This window comes from Dama dama, chromosome 16 (assembly GCF_033118175.1).
Source record: "Dama dama isolate Ldn47 chromosome 16, ASM3311817v1, whole genome shotgun sequence".
Taxonomy (NCBI): domain Eukaryota; kingdom Metazoa; phylum Chordata; class Mammalia; order Artiodactyla; family Cervidae; genus Dama; species Dama dama.
Window position 1 is genome coordinate 10,333,230 of NC_083696.1, and position 21,391 is coordinate 10,354,620.

At 48.0% G+C, this 21,391-nt stretch overlaps 1 protein-coding gene across 2 annotated transcripts in view; it reads right to left on the reverse strand.

The window, feature by feature from the left end:
• The window catches only part of SNX30 (sorting nexin family member 30), a 108,277-nt gene that overhangs the window by 6,677 nt on the left and 80,209 nt on the right, over positions 1–21,391 (reverse strand). For both annotated transcript variants that reach the window (XM_061163406.1, XM_061163407.1), the window contains exons 7-8: positions 10,782–10,868; positions 2,765–2,917 (exon numbers count right to left, since the gene is read on the reverse strand). In XM_061163406.1, the coding sequence (XP_061019389.1) occupies positions 2,765–2,917; positions 10,782–10,868 (240 nt within the window). The remainder of the gene's footprint in view (positions 1–2,764; positions 2,918–10,781; positions 10,869–21,391) is intronic.

A 21,391-nucleotide genomic window follows, 5' to 3' on the forward strand; every position in this document is an offset into this window, starting at 1 on the left:
CGAGCAGAGGGGAGGAGAAACACATCCCCAAGTCAAGCTGGGGGAAGGGAGTGGTGAACGGCTCACCGCTTCCTTCCTTTGTGACTCTGAAGTTGGAGAAGAAGCTGGACTCAGACCCTGCCCTACAGAAGGAAGCCTGGGGAGCCTCAAGGAACTTGCTGTCAGAGAGAGACCTAGTGTGGGGTTGGTGACATCCTGGGTCCCGCTCTCTACCTCTGCCATCATCTCTCATCTGGAAGGTTCTATGTCGGTGACAGGGACCAAGGCCATACCAGCTTGCCTGCTTGCTAGCTTCTTTTTTTATCATTTTAAAGACATATTTTATTATACAACTATTACATGGAAACATTTTCACTGTAAAAAAAATTCAAATACAAATGAACCAACTAAATACCAGCTTTCTTTACCAAGTGAACTACTGGCCAAATGCTCAAGCTTTTTCCCACCCCAGGACCCTTACATATGTTGTCCCCTTTGCCTGGAATATTTGTTCCTTGTCTCTGCAACTCAGGTTAAAAGTTATGTCCTCAGACTTTCCTGCCCACTCTGCTTGCCTCTTCCATCCCGATCTGAATGATGCCTCCCTCGACTTTCCTCCCAGCTTCCTGTTCTTTTCCTGGAGGGCCTGCCTCTCTCTGAAGAGGTTGGATTCTTGGCTTAACGTGTCTCCTCCACTAGACAGGGGCTTCTCTGGTAGCTCAATTGGTAAAGAATCTCCTGCAATGCAGGAGACCCTGGTTCAATTCCTGGGTTAGGAAGATCCGCTGGAGAAGGGATAGACTACCACTCGAGTATTCTTGGGCTTCCCTTGTGGCTCAGCTGGTAAAGAATCCGCTGCAATGCAGGAGACCTGGGTTTGATTCCTGGGTTGGGACGGTCCCCTGGAGAAGGGAAAGGCTACCCACTCCAGTATTCTTGCCTAGAGAATTCCATGGACTGTATGGTCCATGGGGTCGAAAAGAATAGGACACGACTGAGTGACTTTCACCTTCACTTTCCACTGGACAAAGGGGTCCTTAATGGCAGGAGTCCTGCTGCTCTATCGATGAGTACAAGGTACACAGATAGTACACAAAAAGCATCTGCCAAGACGAGGCCCCAGGACAGGGGCCCTGTTTGTGGTATAGTGGGAGGACACAGATGAAGGCCCTGGGTTTGAGATCTGGGCGCTGGGAACACTGGAATTAATCACCAAGAAGAGGAGGGGACATCAGCTGAGTCGGCCCTGGTGCAGTGGGAAGGTGGGGGACAGTGAGGGTGGGAGGGAGGGATGGAAGCCCCATTCACTGCATATCAACCACATGCCAGGCATATTCCAGGTGCTCAGGCATCATTTCATTGTTTCTTCACCATCATTCAGATGAAGAAACAAAGGCAGAGACAGGCACCCTGCCTAACAGCCCAGTCAGCAGAGGAATGAAGCCTTGGCTGCACCTGGAATGATCTTTCCACCTGTAGGCAGGCAGGACTGTCTCCCTCACCGACTGTGTGTGAGAATCCTCAGACCTATGGACCCAGTGGAGCCAAGTATGACCCTAGTTCAGTCATTCACAAGCTCTGTGCCCTTGGGCAGAGTTTTAAAACCTGGCTGAGCTTCCATGTCTTCAGCTTTAAATTGAGAGCCTCTAAAACCCATTTCACAGTGTTATGATGAAGGTTAAGTTTAAATTTAACAAGCTGACATATGCAAAGCATCCAGCCCAATGTCAACTCAGACACACAGCAAGTGTCCGGGAGAGAGGTACCGAGAAAAGGAGAATGGCCCCTCCCCCTTTCCCCTGAAACAGTCCATCCTCAGACCTGGCAGGTAAGGGCCATTCCATGACTCTTTCCCTTAACCCTCCTCCAAATTAAGACACAGACACACTACCTCTGAGCAGGCCAGAGCATCAGTGTTTTTGAAGGAGATGGATTCCTCCAGTTTGGGCGGAGGACATATTTCTAGAATTGTGGTGGGAGTAGCTGAGTTAATGCTTGTCCAGCTTGATTTCAAGTCTACAGGTTACTTGTTGAATTATGACTGGGCCATTCTTCATCTTCATTAAGCTTTTAAGAAATACTAGGATTCATTAGCAACCACGCTCTAGAATTGGATGTGCTAGGGGCAAACTTTGACTGAGGATATTCGGCTGCAGCTTGATGACAGTCAAGTGTGTGTGCATGTGTGTGTGTGTGTGTGTGTGTGTTGGGGGTGCTTAATTTGAAGTCCACAGGTCAAGGGATTAATTAAAAAAATCTGTTTTTTAGTGTTAATAGTTTTCCTTTGTAATCCTATATCCTTTTGTATTAGGTATTTAAAAACAGTATTTTAAAGTCTATTTTAAAAAACAAACAGTATTCTAGCAAGGAGGCTCAAGGCTTCACCAGATAACCAAAGGGATCCATAGCAGAATAAATGCGAAGAACCCTTGGGTGCAGAACCACAGAACAGCCTGAAGGGCCCCAAAGCCTCCATCAACTGGGGACATCCATGCACTACAGGCCTGACTGGGGAAGCAGCTGCTAGAAGAACTAGAGGACTTGGAGAGTAAAACCACAGTTTCATCAGCAGGGTGAAACCCCTGTGGGCACGTGAGGGGTGCCCCCGGTTCCAAACCCAGCATCTAGCAGAGCGGGGCGAGGACACACGGGGCTCACTAAGACTAAACACATAAATTAAGGGAAGGAGATGGGCCTGGCAGGATCCTTCTGGCCTTCTGGCAGGTCCTGACCAGAGGCTCTGGCTATTAAGGGGAGGACTGTCGTCTCATCATCAGCTCATTACCTTCTCGTAATACTGGATGTTCTTGTCGGCCATTCCCATGAGCAGCTGCCGAAAGTCCTGTCTCTTGTTGTTCTGCCACCTCTCCATGTCGGCTTTCAGATCAGCATTGAAACACTCCATCCGATCCTGACATTTCTCCACATCTGCTGGGACCTGGGAGGGGAATGCATACATGAGAGCTCTGTATGTACAAGGACCTCATGCCGCTGGGCTCGCATGTTTGTGAGAGGCCAGAATACTGCCTTAAAATGCCACGAACATTCCCTCCTCTGGAGGTGCAGGCATAGCCTTGGGTTTCCAAGTGAAGGAAGGAATTTTGAAAGGTGCCATCCCTGACCCAAATTTTCAAACCCATCCAAGCTAAACGGTGACTCATGGGGGAAACACCTGTCTGTTTACAAACAGGAAGAAGGAACACTGTGATTCAGAGCCATCCGTCTTTGGTTCCTTTTAGGAGTTACCCATCTGTAAGTGAAAGTGTATGTAGGTTTCGTAAGCGTACAGCAGTGCTTGGTACTGCCCTGCTATGCTCCGATGCCCCATACTGAAAGCAGAAGATCGGTGTTTTCACATCACATGAGCTGTCCCATTACCCATGACGTTTCTCATTAACCAGAGAATTCACTGCAATAAGAAGACAATTGACCCACTTTACAAATCAGCTGGAGACTTATCCACGCACTCTCAGATAGCAGATAATCAAAAATAGAGAGTTAAAACTGGGTACTTCTGGGGAAATGGAAGGCAAGTTGTTCATGCATGCCATAAACCATGAAATTCAAAGAAGGAATATACAGCAGGCTAGTTCTAGTTTTTCTTAAGGAAGTTTAGAAGACTTTCTCAAAATAGAACTAGGTTGCCTGAATTTCACAACTTTCACTTTGCTTTGGTGAGTTTCATGCACTCAAACACCCAATCTTAAAAGAAGGTAATGGGAAATGGTAACCCTGGTACCCCAAACACAAAGCTGGCTTCTCTCCTAACTCAAGAGGCTCCACTGGACTTTGATGGTGGCCGGGGGTTTGGGGGCAGGGAGTCAACCTGCCCAAAGCTGGGTCACACAGTCACCTACCAAATGCTTTCCCAAAACAAGTAAGGCCTTGTACATTGTGTGTGCTGGGGCCTCTGATCCCGAATGTAAACCATCAAGGTCAATCTCTACCAACCAGGGAAGTTTTATACCCAGACATTATGGGCAAGGAGCCCAGAAACAAGGCCAAGCCTGGAGGAGTTGACTCTTTCAGGGTTTCCAAAGTGCTGAGGGCACTTGGCCGTCTGCCAGCCAGACCGCTGGGCCATGGCTGCGTACGCAAGAGCAGGGGAAGGGGAGCCGCCCAGGCGAAGGAATTCAAGTGTTGCCTGGCGTGGAGACTATCCTGGGAGAGACGAGGATGAGTGAGAGAAGGAGATATAGTCAGATATCCTGGGCAACTGAAAAGAAAAGAGATTTCAGGAACTCCCTGATGGCCCAGTGACTAGGACATTGATGGTAAGTGCTTTCGCTACTGTGGACTCAGATTCAATTCCTGATTGGGGAACTAACATCCTGCAAGTTACTCAACAAAACAACACAAGCAAGAACTTTTAAGGGCTGGGGTAAGTGTCCTCTAAAGCACTTAAATTCCTGGAGGAAATTTTAAAAAGGACTCAATTTTTATCTTCTGATGCCAGAACCGAAGTCACTTTTGCCTTTCCCTGCTGATTCACCTGTTACTCTTGGCCACCTTGGGGGAAACTGAAGTAAAAACAACACTGTCTTGACTGTGCATCTGCAAAGTCTGCAGGGCATCCCTGGCAAACATCCTGGGAACCAGCCTCAGCAGGCACCCAGGGAACCAGGCTCCAGACGCCTCCCTACCCTCCCGGCAGGCACAGTCCACTTCCCTTATTCCTCTTGCAACTAATGCTAATTTTAGCATCTGGGGAAAAGTGTCCAGAAACAACATCCCGTATGCTTAACAAAACTGCTGCGGCAAAGAGGAAAGCCAGGCTCTGAAAGGAAGACTTCCTGGACAGGTGAGAAGAGGCGGGTAGGCTCTCTGATTCCAGGGAGTGCTCGCCTAGGAAAGATGCCTGGGTCTGGTCTGGGGATGGAAACTATGGATTGTATGGTTGCCTGAGCCTCAGTGTGGGCAATGCTTTTAGCTTATCATTTTCCCAACATATTCCACACGGGGCACAGGGCGGGGGGGGGGGGACATGAAAGTGCTGAGGTCTCAGCAGGCAGATCTTGTCTCAAGTCACCCAGAGTCTAGGTGGGAAGAAAACAAACATGGCTGGACACGGAGGCGAGATGGTTCAAGGGCCTTCACTTCACTTGGAGCCTGTGACACGCACACTGTGAGGAGGCGCTGGAGAGTGAGGACAATGTGGACGGGGGAGATGGGAGGAATACCATGTAGGCGACACTTAACAGATGACGGAGGCACTCCCCCAGTGTTACAGTGGTTAAGAATGCACCTTGCTATGCAGGATGTGGGTTCAACCCCTGGTCCAGGAACTAAGACCCTACACGCCGAGGAGGCACTGAGCCTGCACCCCACAGCTAGAGAGCCCATGTACTGCGACAAAACATCCCACATGACCTGGCAGAGATTCCACGTGCTACAACTAAGACCCAGTCAAACAAATAAATATTAAAAAAAAAAAAAAAAAAAGATGGTGGAAGTGGGGACCTGTGGCTCCAGAGGGACAGACAAGTGACAAGAGGTGAGACAACCCTGGACCCACCTCAGGAACAGCTCACAGGCCACAGACCCCCAAAGACAGACAGAGAGAGAGAGAACCCCAGCAGGCAGAGAACAAAGAGTAGAACCCATGGAAGGGCCTACACATACAGGGTTACTAAAGGAGTCGGCAAGTTATTAAGAAACCTGGACACAGAAGCAGGAAATAAGTCAGAGCGAGCAGAGCCACAGAAGCACAAGGATGGAGGAGGTGGGGGGAATGGGAGTTAAAAAGAAGAGAACAACAGGAATCCTGTGTTAAGAGGTGAGCTGTACTCTGAAGTAACCAGCTACTGAACTGCCCAACTTTATGGAGAGAAGGGCCACTGGGGCTTGCATTCCTCTCGTTTTTGTTTCTTTCTGGATGGTGTCTCAATCTACCCACGAGCAACCACCAGCATTCCTTCCTATCTCAGTGTTTCGATTTTTTGACTGAGATACTCTTAGAGGTATTGTCTGGAGGGGTTAGAGATGGAAATATCCAATGTTAATGGCTGGTGCTGCTGCTCCCCACACACCAAGAAGGACAAAAAAGTCTCCAGATAAGACTTCGCTGTTATTTAGTCGCTAAGTCATGTACAACTCTTTTATGACCCCGTGGATTGTATTCCTCCAGGTTCCTCTCTTCATGGGATCATCCTGGCAAGAATACTGGAGTGGGTTGCCATTTCCTTCTCTGGGGGAATCGTCCCAACCCAGGGATCAGACCTGCATCTCTCATGGCTCCTGCATTGGCAAGGGCTCATCATCACTGAGCCACCTGGGGAGCCCCAGAGAAGACCTCATGAGACCAGAATTTCTGAAGAGAGGACAAGGCTGCATTCTTCATATTGGTCCCCCTATCTCTCATGAGAAGTTCCATTACAGGATATGAGTTATGGAGTGAATGGAGAAGGGTAACACGGGAGGAGATAAAGCATGTATCTGTGTTAGAGAGCAGGGCGGGAATGTGAATTCACTCAGCATTCACTGAGAAATGTATCACTGAGCTCTTTCCATGAAACAGGTATTGCTCGGCCCTACATATAAATCTCTAAGTTTCCTTCTTGGAGGTAGGCTTGGAGACGTCATATTATCTGCTCCCATGATGACAGTAGGTTAATAAAGTCTGCAAAGATTACATAAGGCAGACATGACCCCAGTACCAGGGGAAAGAGGGGACTCATGGCTGCTGGGGGACAGGGACTGGGACCAAGGACAGAGTCAATTCAAGACAGTCGTCTTATCAGTCACATGCTGCTGACTGAAAAACAGGCAGAGCTACCTAACTGGTGCCGTGTCAACAACAGCAATACTGGTTTCCCCACCCCACCGCCCCAGCCCCCTGGGAAGTCAGAGCTGGCCACCTCCAGTTTCAAGCAATCTGGTCTTCAAACCCAATGTTCCATACAAATATTTTCATTTTCTATGTGACCTGTGAGATGGAAGAGAAGTTGAGAAAACATTGAGGCAGGGTAAAGTTTGAGAAGAGGCTACTGAATATGGCAAATATTCAGTAAGAATGCTTTAAAAAAAATAGATAAAAAGAAGCAAACTTCAGAGAATGGCTGGTGAGGAGGGAAAAGTGAGCGCCCGAGACCTGTGGAGAGCAGACACGCTGAGGAGAGAGGAGCCCTGAGCTCACATGCACGATGGCTGAATGGACGGGCAGACACAGACTAAGAGCCCAGGCAGGCCCAGGTTCTCCCCCCACCCCTCCGCCATCAGCCACACATCTTCCAAAAGCAGGAAGCCCCCCCCTCAATGAAGCAAAGGTTGCTGGGAGCCCTCGCAGTGGGGATAAAGGGCTCCAGCTTGGAAACCAGACAAATCGGGGGTCCAATTCCAGCCCCACCATGTGTGAGCTTCTGTGGGTGGGTCACACAAGTCCCCTGAGCCCTGGCTGGTCATCTGTAAGGTGGGAACCGCATTGAAGAGGCTGTTGTAGGAATTAAACGACGGAGGCGACAGAGCCCTGCCCTGCTGTGGCGGATTACTCTGGCTTCCTACACCAGGCTGAGGTCAAGGCTCCTGCGGAGAGAACTGGGAGAACTCTCCTCACTCAGCAGAGGTATCTGGAAACCACAGACACTCCTGCAGAACTCTCAGGCCTGTGGAAGCTCCATATTCAGAAGTCCCCCTGTTTCTATCTGCTATTTCAGAACCGGAGTTCTTGCTACCCACTGCCACATCCCCCTCATTCCAGAATGTTCACCATTCTGGTGGTTCTAAGAATTTGTAAAGGCCCACCACCTTTGAGAGGCTCGTCCAAGTGACCTCCAGCGCTCCTTCCCCTCCTCACCCGCGCTCACCCTGAGAAGCGGTACATCTAGTCTTCTGTTCCATCCACACCCACACCATGCGCCTCCGCCCGCGATGATGCTGCCCACTTCCAACAGCCTCTGGGAGGATCCAGTACCAGGCACCGGATCCGGTACCAGGCTTCAGTGGGTCGGGGTCTGAAACAGCCCCTCTCTCTTTTAACTTTTCATAAAACATTCTCTCTTGGCATCTCTTTTTTACTTTTTTGAATCAACATGTGACTATATAAGCACTTGCAAAGAGTCAAACGCAGAATACAATGTGCCTGGTCCCCCGTGGTTTACCCTCACAGGAGTCCACATTAGAGTATGCATGCTTCCCGTCCAGTTTAAATGCAATTCCTTGGGCCCCCTCTGTTTCCACTAATAGCTTTGATAGCTTCTAAGGAAGGGCAAATTCTCAGATTTCCCGAAGTCCGTGGTCCCGAAAGAGGCAGCAAAAAGCAGCCAGATCCCTCCCTGCTCAGTGCATTTCATTTCTCCAAATTAAAATCAGAATTAAAATAAGGAAGCCGATTCTGCACAATCAAAGCTCCACTTGCCTGAGAATAAACCACCTCAGGATCTGCGGACCTTCCTCCACCTAAAACCAAAGCAATCTTTAAATTCTACGATACAAACATTTTCCCTCTGTTCCAGAGGCCTCATCACTGCCTGCCCCCAGCACGGCACACGCCAAGAAGCCACAGCCACTGGGCTCCCTGTCCACCCAGCCAATAGACGGAGTCACAGGGCTCAGTCCTCTGTCCAAAGACATCCACTCCCCTGTGAAATCCCAGGGAGGGACACTGAGACCCAAGAGGCCAACTCCTTCTCCTGGGTTACTGAGAAGTGGTCAGTTTTCAATACCTCTCCATGGCTTCACATAAAATCAACTCTGCCTCACTCTTCAGAGCAACCTTTCAAGACTTCACCTCAAAAGGAAGTCAGCCCCCAGACTCCCTCAGATCTTCTCGTTTCTAGCCCAGACCCCAGCCTCTCCGTGAGGACTCCCCATCTTCGGGTGGGAGTCCTTTCCTTGTCTGCAGCCCTGGGATGGACCTGTGAGCAGTCTTGCTCCCACGACAGTTACCAAGAGTAGAACCTGGTGAGTCCCGGGGGAGCATCAGCCCTGACCGCATCCTGAAAGCCTGGCTCTCTTCTCACCACCAGCAGCTCTGGAAAGTGAAGCTCAAACGTAAGACATTAAACAGAACACAGCCAACCCTTAAGCTGCTCACTTCCCACAGCAGCTGTCTCTCTGCTGCCACAGACATCTGGGAGGCGTGGGGACGCAGGGGACACTTTGGGACACAAGGAAATAATGACCCCAACAGTGTACTCAGAAAGAAAATTTTTAATTAAAAAAAAAAAAAGTGGCACCAAACCTAGAAAACGGAACTCTCATTCAGCATTCCTACTAGAGGCAATGGGAGCCAGTCTGGACAACAGAGGACCCACCAGCAGAGCATCTGTTATTGCGTCAGGTACTTGACTGATTCTCCCATCTTCACGGCAATCACATGGATGAAACCCACAGAGGCTGGTGAGCAAAACCAGCAAAACTCTGAGCTGGGGGACAGAGTGGGGATTCAAACCCAGGGCCATCTGATTTCAATCCTGTGCTCCATCTACCAAATGGTGGTGGATTGGACAAGCCGCCAACCAAGCCCTCCACGGTCCAGCAAAGCAGCGGCTACCCCAGACCCCAGACTGGAGACACAATTTCAGCTGCCCCCACTGTTGATGACACTTAGTGGTGAATCATGGTGGTGGCCCCTGCTTTGTTACCTGAGCAGCAAGGTCACTTTGGAGTGATTCAGAATCCCATGAGAGAGAGGGAAGACAGACACTGTGCCCCCACCCCCATGCTGTGCTAAGGGTGCAGGAATGTTTGGAACTTCCAGATTGGAAAGAAACCCTTCCCCCTCTTGGGAGAACTCTGCTGGTGGAGAGAATGAGTCGGATGTGTGAGCGAGTTGATGCTCCAGGGAGGTGAGAGCAACGGCAGCAGGAAGGTTGCAACACCCATCGGGAGGAGAGGAGAAGTCACCCAGGCCGGCACAAAGGGAACAGCGCGAGGCCCGAGCCCCCCAGCTTGGCTGGGTGGAACTCGGGAGCCAGAAACAGCAGCTTCCTCTGCTCCCGGGTGGGTGTGACCCGCAGGCAGCCAGCAGTCCAGGGCCCAGTCAGCATTTAATTCGGCCTATTACTCATACCCTTCAGTTCCTGTCTCTGGTAAGGCACCGTCCCAAACTGGGCTGAACATCTACCAAAAGACAAAACTGGCCTCTGAGAAAGAGCTTACAGTGGGTGCTGAGTAGGGAGGACGGCTGATAGAACTATTTAAGTGACATCTTTGAAACACAGGATTTTCAGCTTCCAAGCTGGGCTAGTGGCAGAACTTGTTGTCTCTTCTTCCATCCCTCGCCAGGAAAAGGGACTTCTGTACTTATATTTAGAAGCCAAATTGTTAACAGTGAGATTTTTAAATACAGTGTCCCCTGTCATTCTTTTAAATGAGACGGAGCTGTGGGCTCAGCAGGCTGCACCGTGTTCCAGAAAATCAGAGGAGCGGCTTGGAGCCAGTCAGCGGGATGGGCAGCTGCAGGCAGAGGGCGGCTGGGCATACAGCACCTCACAGTGGACCTCTCGGCTTCTCTGCCTTTGGCTGGGCTACAGTTTGTGGACCACTCCACAAACTACACTTCTGAGAACACTGATCTAGACTGTTTTCCTTTCTCCTCAGTCCCATTTCATAGACAGGAACTGCCTCTGAATTGCAGAGCTGGAAACCTCAAAAAAAAAAACACAAAATCCCAGGAAACAGTAAGAAAAAGCTCAACCCCCAGTGTACATCGGACATAAAAGGGAGCAAAGAGAGGAAAAGAACAGCATCAACCCCACCCAGCCGGCACTGGGCGCTTTGGTCATACGGATCAGGGGACACGAATTCACCTGGCACACCCGTGGGGTGTCACAGCCCGCCCGCCCCCGGGGGGGTCCCCTGACCTTGGGCCGCTCTTCCTTCCGCAGAGCCACAGCTTCCAGTTTGGCTTCGTACTCGGCTTGTACATGGTCCCTCTTCTTCAGCACGCTCTGCGGGCGGGAGAAACGGAAGCGTGAGCACAGCCATTGCTTCTGCGCCCCGTACCTGCCCAAGCCTCTGCCACATGCTCCTAGGACAGTCTGGCCACGGCTGACACAGGCTCTGTGTTCCTAGGACGGTCTGGTCGTGGCTGACATCGGCTCCGGAGAGAGCCGGGGGCGGAGGGAGAGGAGAACCGTGCTCAGAGGTGGAGCTTTCCAGCGCAGTAACTCAGCCTGATGCTCAAAGTCACAGAATCCCAGGGAAGGGTGGGTGGGGGGAGCGGTGCCCACTCCACAGGTATGCGGATGAGGGGCCCCTCAGCTCCCCAGTGCATAGAGACCTCAGCTGTGCTGGGACAAGGAGCCTGGCATGTGCCAAGGTGGGATGTTGTCTGAACTGTTACTGGAAAAGTCTAAGTCATGAGAGTTCTTGTCTCTTTAATTCATCAAGTTGACCCCTGATGGACTGAGCTGCTCATTGGTCCACTATTAGCCACGTATCTGTCCTCCACTCTGGGCCGGGTACTTGAAGAGCAAAGATACACAGCTCGGACCTGAGGGTTCCGGCCACAGGAGACGTGTGGACACAACATGAGGCTGCCTGTGCTCAAAGAGCCACGGACGAGCCCAGAAGCCCTGCAACCACGTGGGGAGACTGCCAGACCCAGCGCTGCACGGCCGCAGGGGCCAGCCGGGGCAGGACTAGGGGGAGGCAAGCCAGGCGCCCAGGATGCAAGCTGTAAGGAGACACTCAGTCCTGGGTCTGTGCAAGTACAAGGCTGGCACCTGAGTGTGAGTCCCTAAACTTATGCCCTGGGCGCCTCCCTCTGTCTCTGCCGCTCAGACCCCAGCAGGTAGAACAGAAAAGCTTACGGTCAACCTTCTAGAAAAACACGTTTCATCCAAGGGTTTCTTTTTCTTCTTTTAGTAGAACCACAAGTGGCAAACCAAGAGTAATAAGAACTTTCTTTGCTACTGACTCAGAAGACGCAAAGTGCTCTGAATTTCTAATCTCACGTTCTCCAGCAGAGCACAGAGTCCGGTGGCACAGGGCCGTTCCTCAGCCACGGCAGTGGACACCTTCAGTCTGTACAACGTGCTGAAATGTGATGAGTGACTGAGTCATTGACAATGCTCTGGAGACAACCTTCTCATGGAAGGCGTCAACATGGGGAACCTCAACTCTCCCTTAAGTATTTACTTGGAGAAGTGTTTCACCACAAGAAGAACATGAGATGAAACCTGAAACAGCTTCACTTTTCATTGTTTTCCTCTCAGCTTTCTCGTAGGCGCTCTGAGGTCTCTTCCCTCTGAGGTCTCATCAGCCTCTGGGCCTAGAACCTTCTGCTGTGATGGAGAAGTTCCACGACCTGTATGGACCAGCACAGCGGCCGCTAGGCCCACATGCCGACTGAGCTCTTGAAATGTGGCTGGTGTGGCTGAGGAACTGGATTTAAATCTTTATTTAATTTTCCCTAATTTGAGTTTAAACTGAAATAGCCACCGACGGCAAGCGGCTGTCCTACTGGACGGAACAAATCTATAAAGTAAACACAAAAGAACAAAAATGCCAGGGCTCCTTTCTAGATTTCACAGAGCTGAAAGCATTCAAAATCTACTGGTCTGGTATCAGCAGTAGCTGCTCTCCGTGGGGACACAAATGTGGTTCCCTGGGGGGCTGGGAGGACAGGGATGGGGGGGTGTTGTTGAGGAATCTGGTTCTGCCTTGTACGCCCTTCTCAGGACGCCTCACGTGGTTTGGGGGAAAGCGCGTGTATCCAGGCTAGGAACAGGACTCCACAATGAGCTGTCCCAATGACACACCCCTGTCAGTGTGGCAAGAAACTCCCAGCCAAAGCTAGAAATGCTCTTAAAATGCCTTCAAAACACAGGAAGCACAGTGTGGGACGCTTCCTCTCCTAGGTTCTGCTGAGAGCGTCTCAAGTCTCTCTGACGAGGTTGCCCAGGCCCTCAGGCAGGGAGGGATGGTGAGAGGAGTCCTGTCAACTCCACTCAGCTCAGCACGTAGCCTCTCCCTCCCCTCAAGGCAGACGAGGGGGCCCAAGACTCAGCCCCACTCCCTCCCTTCCTCAGGCCTGCCTGGGCCGAGGAGTGGTAAGGGCCCTGTCTCCTCAGGCTCTGCAAGCCCGGAGCAACCGGAACACGGCCTTCTCCTGAAGCCTGAAGAGGGGATCTGGGCGAGCACCCCTACCTCGCTGGACTGCAGAAAAAACTCACGGCAACCACAAAAGCTCACCACAGCCCTGAGGAAGTGAAAGGGTGCCATCCCTGCTCTACAGGCAAGAACACCGAGGCACCAGGAAGCGACCTGGCTGAGGCCACACCGCTGGCTAAGAGCACAGAGGTGACTCACTCGGGCTTCGCAGCTGAATTCCAGAGCGCGTGGTTCCCCAGCCTGACTGACAGCCAGCCAGGGCAACCTGTTCCGAAATAAGATAAACTGCTGAAGACTACCGTCCTTGCTGGGAGCACCTTCGCACACCACGGGCAGTGGTCTGAAGGGACTGGCCTCCCTTCCGAAACAGCACAGGATCTGCCGATGGACCTGGCCACACCAGCCTCTGGTTGACGGGGCCTCAGCCTTCAGTGGAGTGAAAGGGCCTTCGAGGTGCTGGGTCGGCATCTGCAGAGAAGTTCCTCCAGCACCGAGTGATGGGCAGAAGACCTTTACCCTCTGAGCTTCTCACAGAGATCGACAGAGCTCTCTGATGCTAGTGGATACGGGGATACATGCGTCCCACCCTGTGGCCTTCTGCCCCTGGTCTGCACGGCCATTCCCACCCCATTTCTCTCTTGCCTTAACATTTCTTCATTTACCCAAGTGCTGGAGATACAGCAGAGAGCAAAACACACAGAACCCTTGCCTTCGTGGAGCTGACCTTCCAGGGAGGAGGCAGACAATACACAGATAAAATATAATCAACATAAGACCCTGGAAGGTAATGCTAGGTGTTCAGGAGGAAAAACGAAAACAGGAAAGAAAGATGTGGAGCACTGAGGGTTTGGAAGATGGCAAATTGCACACTGGGTGGCCAGGGAGGCCCTCAATGAAAGGAGACTTTTAATTAGAGACACTGAGTAAAGTTCTCTCAATGCTATATATATTTTTAATGTTGAGCATTTCATCATGATTTTAAAATGGTCCCAGTAACCTGGAACTTCACTACTTCGCTCTTCAAATGCAGAGGGGGAAAAAATAACTCCTTTCTTTAATAAATAAATTGCAAAGAAAAATAAATAGAGGGGGAGGGATTCTTAAAATACTTAAGAACTATATCAAGCAAGTATGAATTTTATTTATATCGCACTTTGGAAAAAGCCTAAAAACAGTGTCTGAGACAACTGGGGAAACTGAACACTAACTGGATATTTGAGGAAATATTAAGGAAAAAAAATATCTATTTAGGTGTGACACTACGAACAAAGCTAGTGGAGGTGATGGAATTCCAGTTGAGCTATTTCAAATCCTGAAAGATGATGTTGTGAAAGTGCTGCACTCAATATGTCAGCAAATTTGGAAAACTCAGCAGTGGCCACAGGACTGGAAAAGGTCAGTTTTCATTCCAATCCCAAAGAAAGGCAATGCCAAAGAATGCTCAAACTACCACACAATTGCACTCATCTCACACGCTAGTAAAGTAATGCTTAAAATTCTCCAAGCCAGGCTTCAACAATATGTGAACCGTGAACTTCCAGATGTTCAAGCTGGTTTTAGAAAAGGCAGAGGAACCAGAGATCAAATTGCCAACATCTGCTGGATCATAGAAAAAGCAAGAGAGTTCCAGAAAAACATCTACTTCAGCTTTATTGACTATGCCAAAGCCTTTGACTGTATGGATCACAATAAACTGTGGAAAATTCTGAAAGAGATGGGAATACCAGACCATCTGGTGACCTGCCTCTTGAGAAACCTGTATGCAGGTCAGGAAGCAACAGTTAGAACTGGACACGGAACAACAGACTGGTTCCAAATAGGAAAAGGAGTACATCAAGACTGTATATTATCACCCTGCGTATTTAACTTAAATGCAGAGTAAATCATGAGAAATGCTGGGCTGGAGGAAGCACAAGCTGGAATCAAGATTGCTTGGAGAAATATCAATAACCTCAGATATGCAGATGACACCACCCTTATGGCAGAAAGTGAAGAGGAACTAAAGAGCCTCTTGATGAAAGTGAAAGAGGAGAGTGAAAAAGTTGGCTTAAAGCTCAACATTCAGAAAACTAAGATCATGGCATCTGGTCCCATCACTTCATGGCAAATAGATGGGGAAACAGTGCAAACAGAGACTGACTTTATTTTTGGGGGCTCCAAAATCATTGCAGATGGTGATTGCAGCCATGAAATTAAAAGACACTTACTACTTGGAAGGAAAGTTATGACCAACCTAGACAGCATATTAAAAAGCAGAGACATTACTTTGCCAACAAAGTCCGTCTAGTCAAGGCTATGGTTTTTCCAGTAGTCATGTATGGATGTGAGAGTTGGACTATAAAGAAAGCTGAGTGCTGAAGAATTGATGCTTTTGAACTGTGATGTTGGAGAAGACTCTTGAGAGTCCCTTGGACTGCAAGGAGATCCAACCAGTCTATCCTAAAGGAGATCAGTCCTGGGTGTTCATTGGAAGGACTGATGCTGAAGCTGAAACTCCAATACTTTGGTCACCTGATGCAAAGAGCTGACTCATTTGAAAAGACCCAGATGCTGGGAAAGATTGAGGGTAGGAGGAGAAGGGGACTACAGAGGATGAGATGGTTGGATGGCATCACCAACTCAATGGATATGGGTTTGGGTGGACTCCAGGGGCTGGTGATGGATAGGGAGGCCTAGCGTGCTGCGGTTCATGGGGTCACAAAGAGTTGGACACGACTGAACTGAATAATGTGGTCCTTTTTCTTCCTTAAAAGAATGTTTGGGGACTTCCCTGCTGGTCCAGTGGTTAAGACGTCGCCTTTCAAAGCAGGGTGTATGGTTTCCATCCTGGTTGGGGAGCTGAGATCCCACATGCTACATGGTCAAAAAACCCCAAAACATAAAACAGAAGTGATATTGTAACAAATTCAATAAAGACTTTTAAAAATGATCTACATTAAAAAAATTTTTAAAAGAATGTTTGTATTTTAGAGATATGTATTTTTGTATGAAATGATGTAATGCCTGGGATTTGCTTTAAAATAAGCCAGGGGGTGGGGGCTGGGAGCAGGTGGGAGGAGAGCTAGAATAAGATGGAACGTGAGTGGGCGAGTATTGGAGCAGGCTAATGGGTACATGGAAGTACACTTCCACTTTACTTTCAGATATGTTTGAACTTTTTATAATAAAAAAATTAAGCAATGGAAACATAATACCTGTCATCCAAAATGTTTACAGAGCAAACTAGTAACAGCCATTAAACAAAAGCATCTGGAAATTAGATCACAGATACTAGGTAGGCCAACAAGTTTGTTCAGGTTTTTCCATACCGTATTACAGAAAACCCAAATTTACGGAAAACCCGAATGAACTTTTTTGGCTGACCCAGTACATTCTGTGGTTTGGCTCTTGAAATCTGCACTCAATTTTTTCCAAAGTGCCACGGTGGTCAGGATCAACTGGAAAGCCCGACACCCAGGAAACAGGAACGCCTCCCCTTAAGGAGGCTGTGGGTTCACAGACGTGGGGGCGGAGGAAAATGCAGTCCAAAGACAGCCCCAGTGCAAATGGTCAGCAGCTATCTCAAAGGCTCCTGGGGTCTGGAAGGTTTGTAAGCGTCAAATCCTTTTCTAAGAGGTGAAATGGGATTGAGAGAGTGAATGGGAGCAGGAGGAACAGCTCAGCCACAGGGAGAGAATTACAGAACAGAGTGGCCTATGGTCTGGTATGCCGAGGGCTGACAGCCCAAAAGACCCAGGGGGATTTGTGTATAATGATGAGTGTTCTGTAACAAAGAAGCTCAAATGAGAGTAAAACTCAAACCAAGTCCAGACTCACAAAGAACAGTTCAGTGGTTGTCAGAGGGAAGAAGGGTTATTAGGAGGGTTATGAAATGACTAAAGGGGATCCAGAGGTACAAAATTCCAAGTATAAAATAAACAAGTCATGAGGGTGTCCTGTGTGGCATGGAGAACACGGTTAATAATACTGCACTAACTTTGTAAAGTGACAGACGGTAACTAAACTTATTTTGGTGATCATTTTACAATGTATGCAAATGTGGAATCATTAGGGTGCACACATGAAACTAATACGTCAAATACACTTCAATTTTGAACATTTATAATAATTAAAAAACATCTGACACCCAACATAGCCCTGTGGTCTGTCTCTGGGTGCCCCTCTATGAGAGCATTTCCCTGGAGGCAAGAAAATTAGTCTGAACTTGATCCTGGTGACACAATGTGTGATTACATGACCAAAATTAGGTCTCCCTTTCCAACATCTCTTTTTTACACATTCGTTCTTTGATGACAGACAACCTGTGAGCTAAATTTTCTAGGACAATGTTGCTAATACGAGAACCACACACTGTACCTTCATTTTAAACAACATCTGTTACAAGATATTTGAAAAATAAAGAAAAATGCAGAGGAAGGGGGAAAGCATCAACCGTCTCATCTTTCAGGCACGGCCTGGAACATGTTTTGTCTTCACTTCCAGGCTTTTCTCTTGAACGACTCCGATGCTTCCCCATTTCTCTGTTTTCTCTTCCTGTTTTTCAGATATTGGATTTCTGAAATATTAAATATCTGGTCTGGCCTGGTCCTCTCATTTTTATATATTTTTTCTCTCCAATCCTCCATCTGTCTTTCTGTTTCATTTTACAGTCATTTCCTTAACCTGTTCTTCTAACTCTCCTGTTTGTGTGTGTGTGTTTTTTTTTTCTTTTCATTTCCGTCTTGACCGTCATTCCACGAGCTCTTCGCTTATTCTCTGGAATTTTAAAAATGCTTGTTTTATGGCTGTGATGCCTCTTCTCTTTCTGAAGATATTAATGAATTTTTTTTTCCTGGAAAAGTTCTCCCTCAGTGATGGTTTATGTTTTTCCTTCTTTGTATTTACTTGTATTCACATTAGAACCTTCCCTTAAATATTTGGTGAGCCTTTTCTGCACACTTGCCCAAGAGGGAAACACTAAAAACTGGTTGAAAGTTCTCTGATGTTGAGGGCTTCCTGACAATTCTCTACAGGGACTCTGATGGGTCCTTTTATTGAGGATTCCCCCCTCCCACTAAATACCAGTATATTCTAGTCTCTTCTCCCAGCCTGTTTAGATTTTTTCTAAAAGGCCCTCCAACTCTTTCAGGAAAAGGTGTAAGGCTGAGAGCCAAGCAGAGGAAGACAACTAAGAGTTTCAACATTTAGTAACCCTTTGCTCTTGATTTTAGGATTTCAGGCCACACCCTCCACTGAGCCTGCTGTCTCTTGGAGCAGAGCCCCTCTGTGGGGACTTCCCCAACGGTCAATGGGTAAAAAAGCCACCTACAGTGCAGAGGATACAGGAGACGTGGATTCAATCCCTGGGTTGGGAAGATCCCCTGGAGGAGGAAAAGGGCTACACACTCCAGTACTCTTGCCTGGAGAATCCCATGGACAGAGGAACCTGGCGGGCTACAGCCCGTGGGGTCGCAAAGAGGCGGACACGACTGAGCGGCCGAGCAGGTGCAGCAGCAGAGAATACATCTCCAGTCCTGCCCGAGTGAGGAAGGGACAGCGGCCCCGGTGCCTGGAAGGGGGACAGAATCGGAAGCTCCAGCTGCTTCCTAAACAGACTTCTGATCAAGCCCTCTCCTCAGCTGCATCTCTCCCTCCGTCCCAGGTACCCAGTGCTGTCAACTCCTAACCTTTCTGAAGGAGTCCGCAGCGCAAGCTAGGCGGCTTCTCGGTTTTCCCCACAGCCAGCTTAAGCAGCTGTGAGTCACCTGAGTCTCTATCACCTCTCAATTCGCTTCTGGTTCCTAATTGTACTGCTGCTGTTTCCCTTCCTGATGCTCTTTCCACCCCCTCCCCCGACACTTCCCCCCCGCCAACCCGGACTTAAGCCTTAAAAAAAAAAAAAAATCATTCTGGAGTCACTCTGATTTTATGAAAAGAGGAAGCTTCAATATGTATCCAATTCAGCCCTAACTGGGAATCTCAGAGTTTTGATTTTTATATTTTCTAATTTTAAAAGTATTTGAGATCATTATGTACATTGCTACATCCCTAATTCACATTTTCAAGAAATCAGGCCCTCAGTCTATAGTCACTTTTGTTTAGAAAGGAGGACTTTTTTCCCCTCAAATCAGCATTCTAGAAAATCTTTCTTAAGTTTTCAAAGGCAGCCTGGGTGGGCAACCTAAAAGCATAGACTAGTCACTTGACTCATTAGCTCCACCTTGTGGTCTCTGGGGGGAGAAGGCGCGTAGGCCAAAGAAATCATCAGACAGGACCTGGACTTCATCATAGTGTGTGAAGTTTAAGTCAGACAGAGAAAGATAAATATCATATGATACCACTCACATGTAGAATCCAATTTTTAAAAGATGATACACATGAACTTACAAAACAGAAATAGACATATATATCAAAAACGAACACAGTTAACAAAAGGGAAATGTGTTGGGGGAGGGATAGATCAGGAGCTCGGGATTAACATGCATACACCACCATATATAAAATAGATGACCAAGAAGGACCTACTGTATAGCACAGGGAATCTACTCAGTATTCTGTAATAACTTATATGGGGAAAGGTCTGAAACAGGATGAATATATGTATAACCGAATCACTCTGTTGTACATCTGAAACAAACACAGCATTGTAAAATCAACTATACTCCAAAAAAATTTTTTTAAAGAAAAATTAAAAGTAAAGTCAAGAAATCATATGGCAATGAAATAGTCAGAATTTTTAAAACAAGCTGTCTTCTAACCCAAACTTCGTAGCTACATCTTACACTTGGAATCACGATCAGCAGTGACTTCCACATTATTAAGTCTGGTGGTCACTGCTTATCATGCTCTTTCTAACAGTTGTTTCTCTCGGCTTCACTAAGGTCCTCCTCTACTCCTCCTCCTACTACACTGACCATTCCTTCTCAGGCTCCTTTCTCCTACTTGTCCATCCCCCTAATTAGGTGCTAGGCCACTAAATACTGGAAGATACAGGAAGAGTCCTGGACTGTTTGCCTCAGTCTCATCTCCCCAGATGATCGCCCCAACTCTCATAGATTTAAATGCCATCTATAAACAAATGACTCCCAAATTTCTACTCCTTCTGAACTCATAAGCAGCTGCCATGACAGCTCTACTTTAATGTCTAATAGGCACTTTTTTTTAAAACTTAGTATGGCCAAAACAACTTGATTCCCAACTGTTCTCCAAACTTCCCCACCTCACTAAACAGGACCACTATCAACACAGTTGCTGAAGCCCAAAACCTAGGAGTCATCCTCAATTCCCTCATTTCTCACTTTCCATTAACATAGCAGCAAGTCTAGTTGGTCCTTCACACCAAATATACCCCAAGTTTGCTCATTTCTCCAAGCTCTACCACTTAATTATCTGCTACTAGGCTCCCTGCAACAGTTTCCTAATGGTCTCCGGACCTTTCTCTCTCTCTCTCCCTCTCCCTGACCCTTTCTCTCCACAATCCATTCTTCATTATCATAGCACTAGCTGTCTTCTTAAAGTACAAACCGTATCCTGTCATTTCCCTGCATGAAACCAAATGGCTTCTCTTTTATCCCTAAGAACAAAATCCAGGCTTACCAGCTGTGACCTTTAAGATGCTACCGTATATCTCGTCATATCTCATCCTTTACTTATTTGACCTCCCCAGCTCCCACCCACTCCCTTGCTCAACTGGCTCCACTTGCATTGGCCTTTACCTTATCACTCTCTCCTCTGACTCTCATCTCACTAGTCATCACCAGTACCTCTGAGATAGGCATGCTCTTTGACTTGTAGATAAACCTACTACAAGTTATTAAAAATAACAAGATACATGTCATGCAATAGTTATATATCTGTAAACATTCTAAACGCACCACACTGTCAGCTTCAATTAAATATTTGCCGACTACCTTCCATGAATAAGGCAGTGTGAGATATGAAGTATAGGGCCCTTCCCTAACTTTCTTAAACAAAGCTTCTCCAACTCCTGGCCTGGTCATGACATCAGTGCTCAAAAAGCACTGCTAGAACTTTGCTAAGGACTCTAACGTGTTCTCTCTCCCAGCCCATCACTATCATAATCACATTTTATATAGACGCTGGGTATAGAATGTGAGCCCAAATAAGGACTCACCTGCAGATGTCTATAGCGTGTTTGAGTCCCGAGCCTGAGGGTAACTTTGGTACCCTTCTCTCTCAAGCATTGCTCACTCCACAGTATTCTTGGAAACACACATCTTCAACCACCAATCCAGCACAAGCTGTCTTCATTGTCCACTGAACATTATTCATCAGTTCCACATGGCCTCACAGTGCCTTTTTTCTGTGCTTTTTCCCTGCCTCTGAAGGGAACAGAATGCACCGTGCCACAACTACA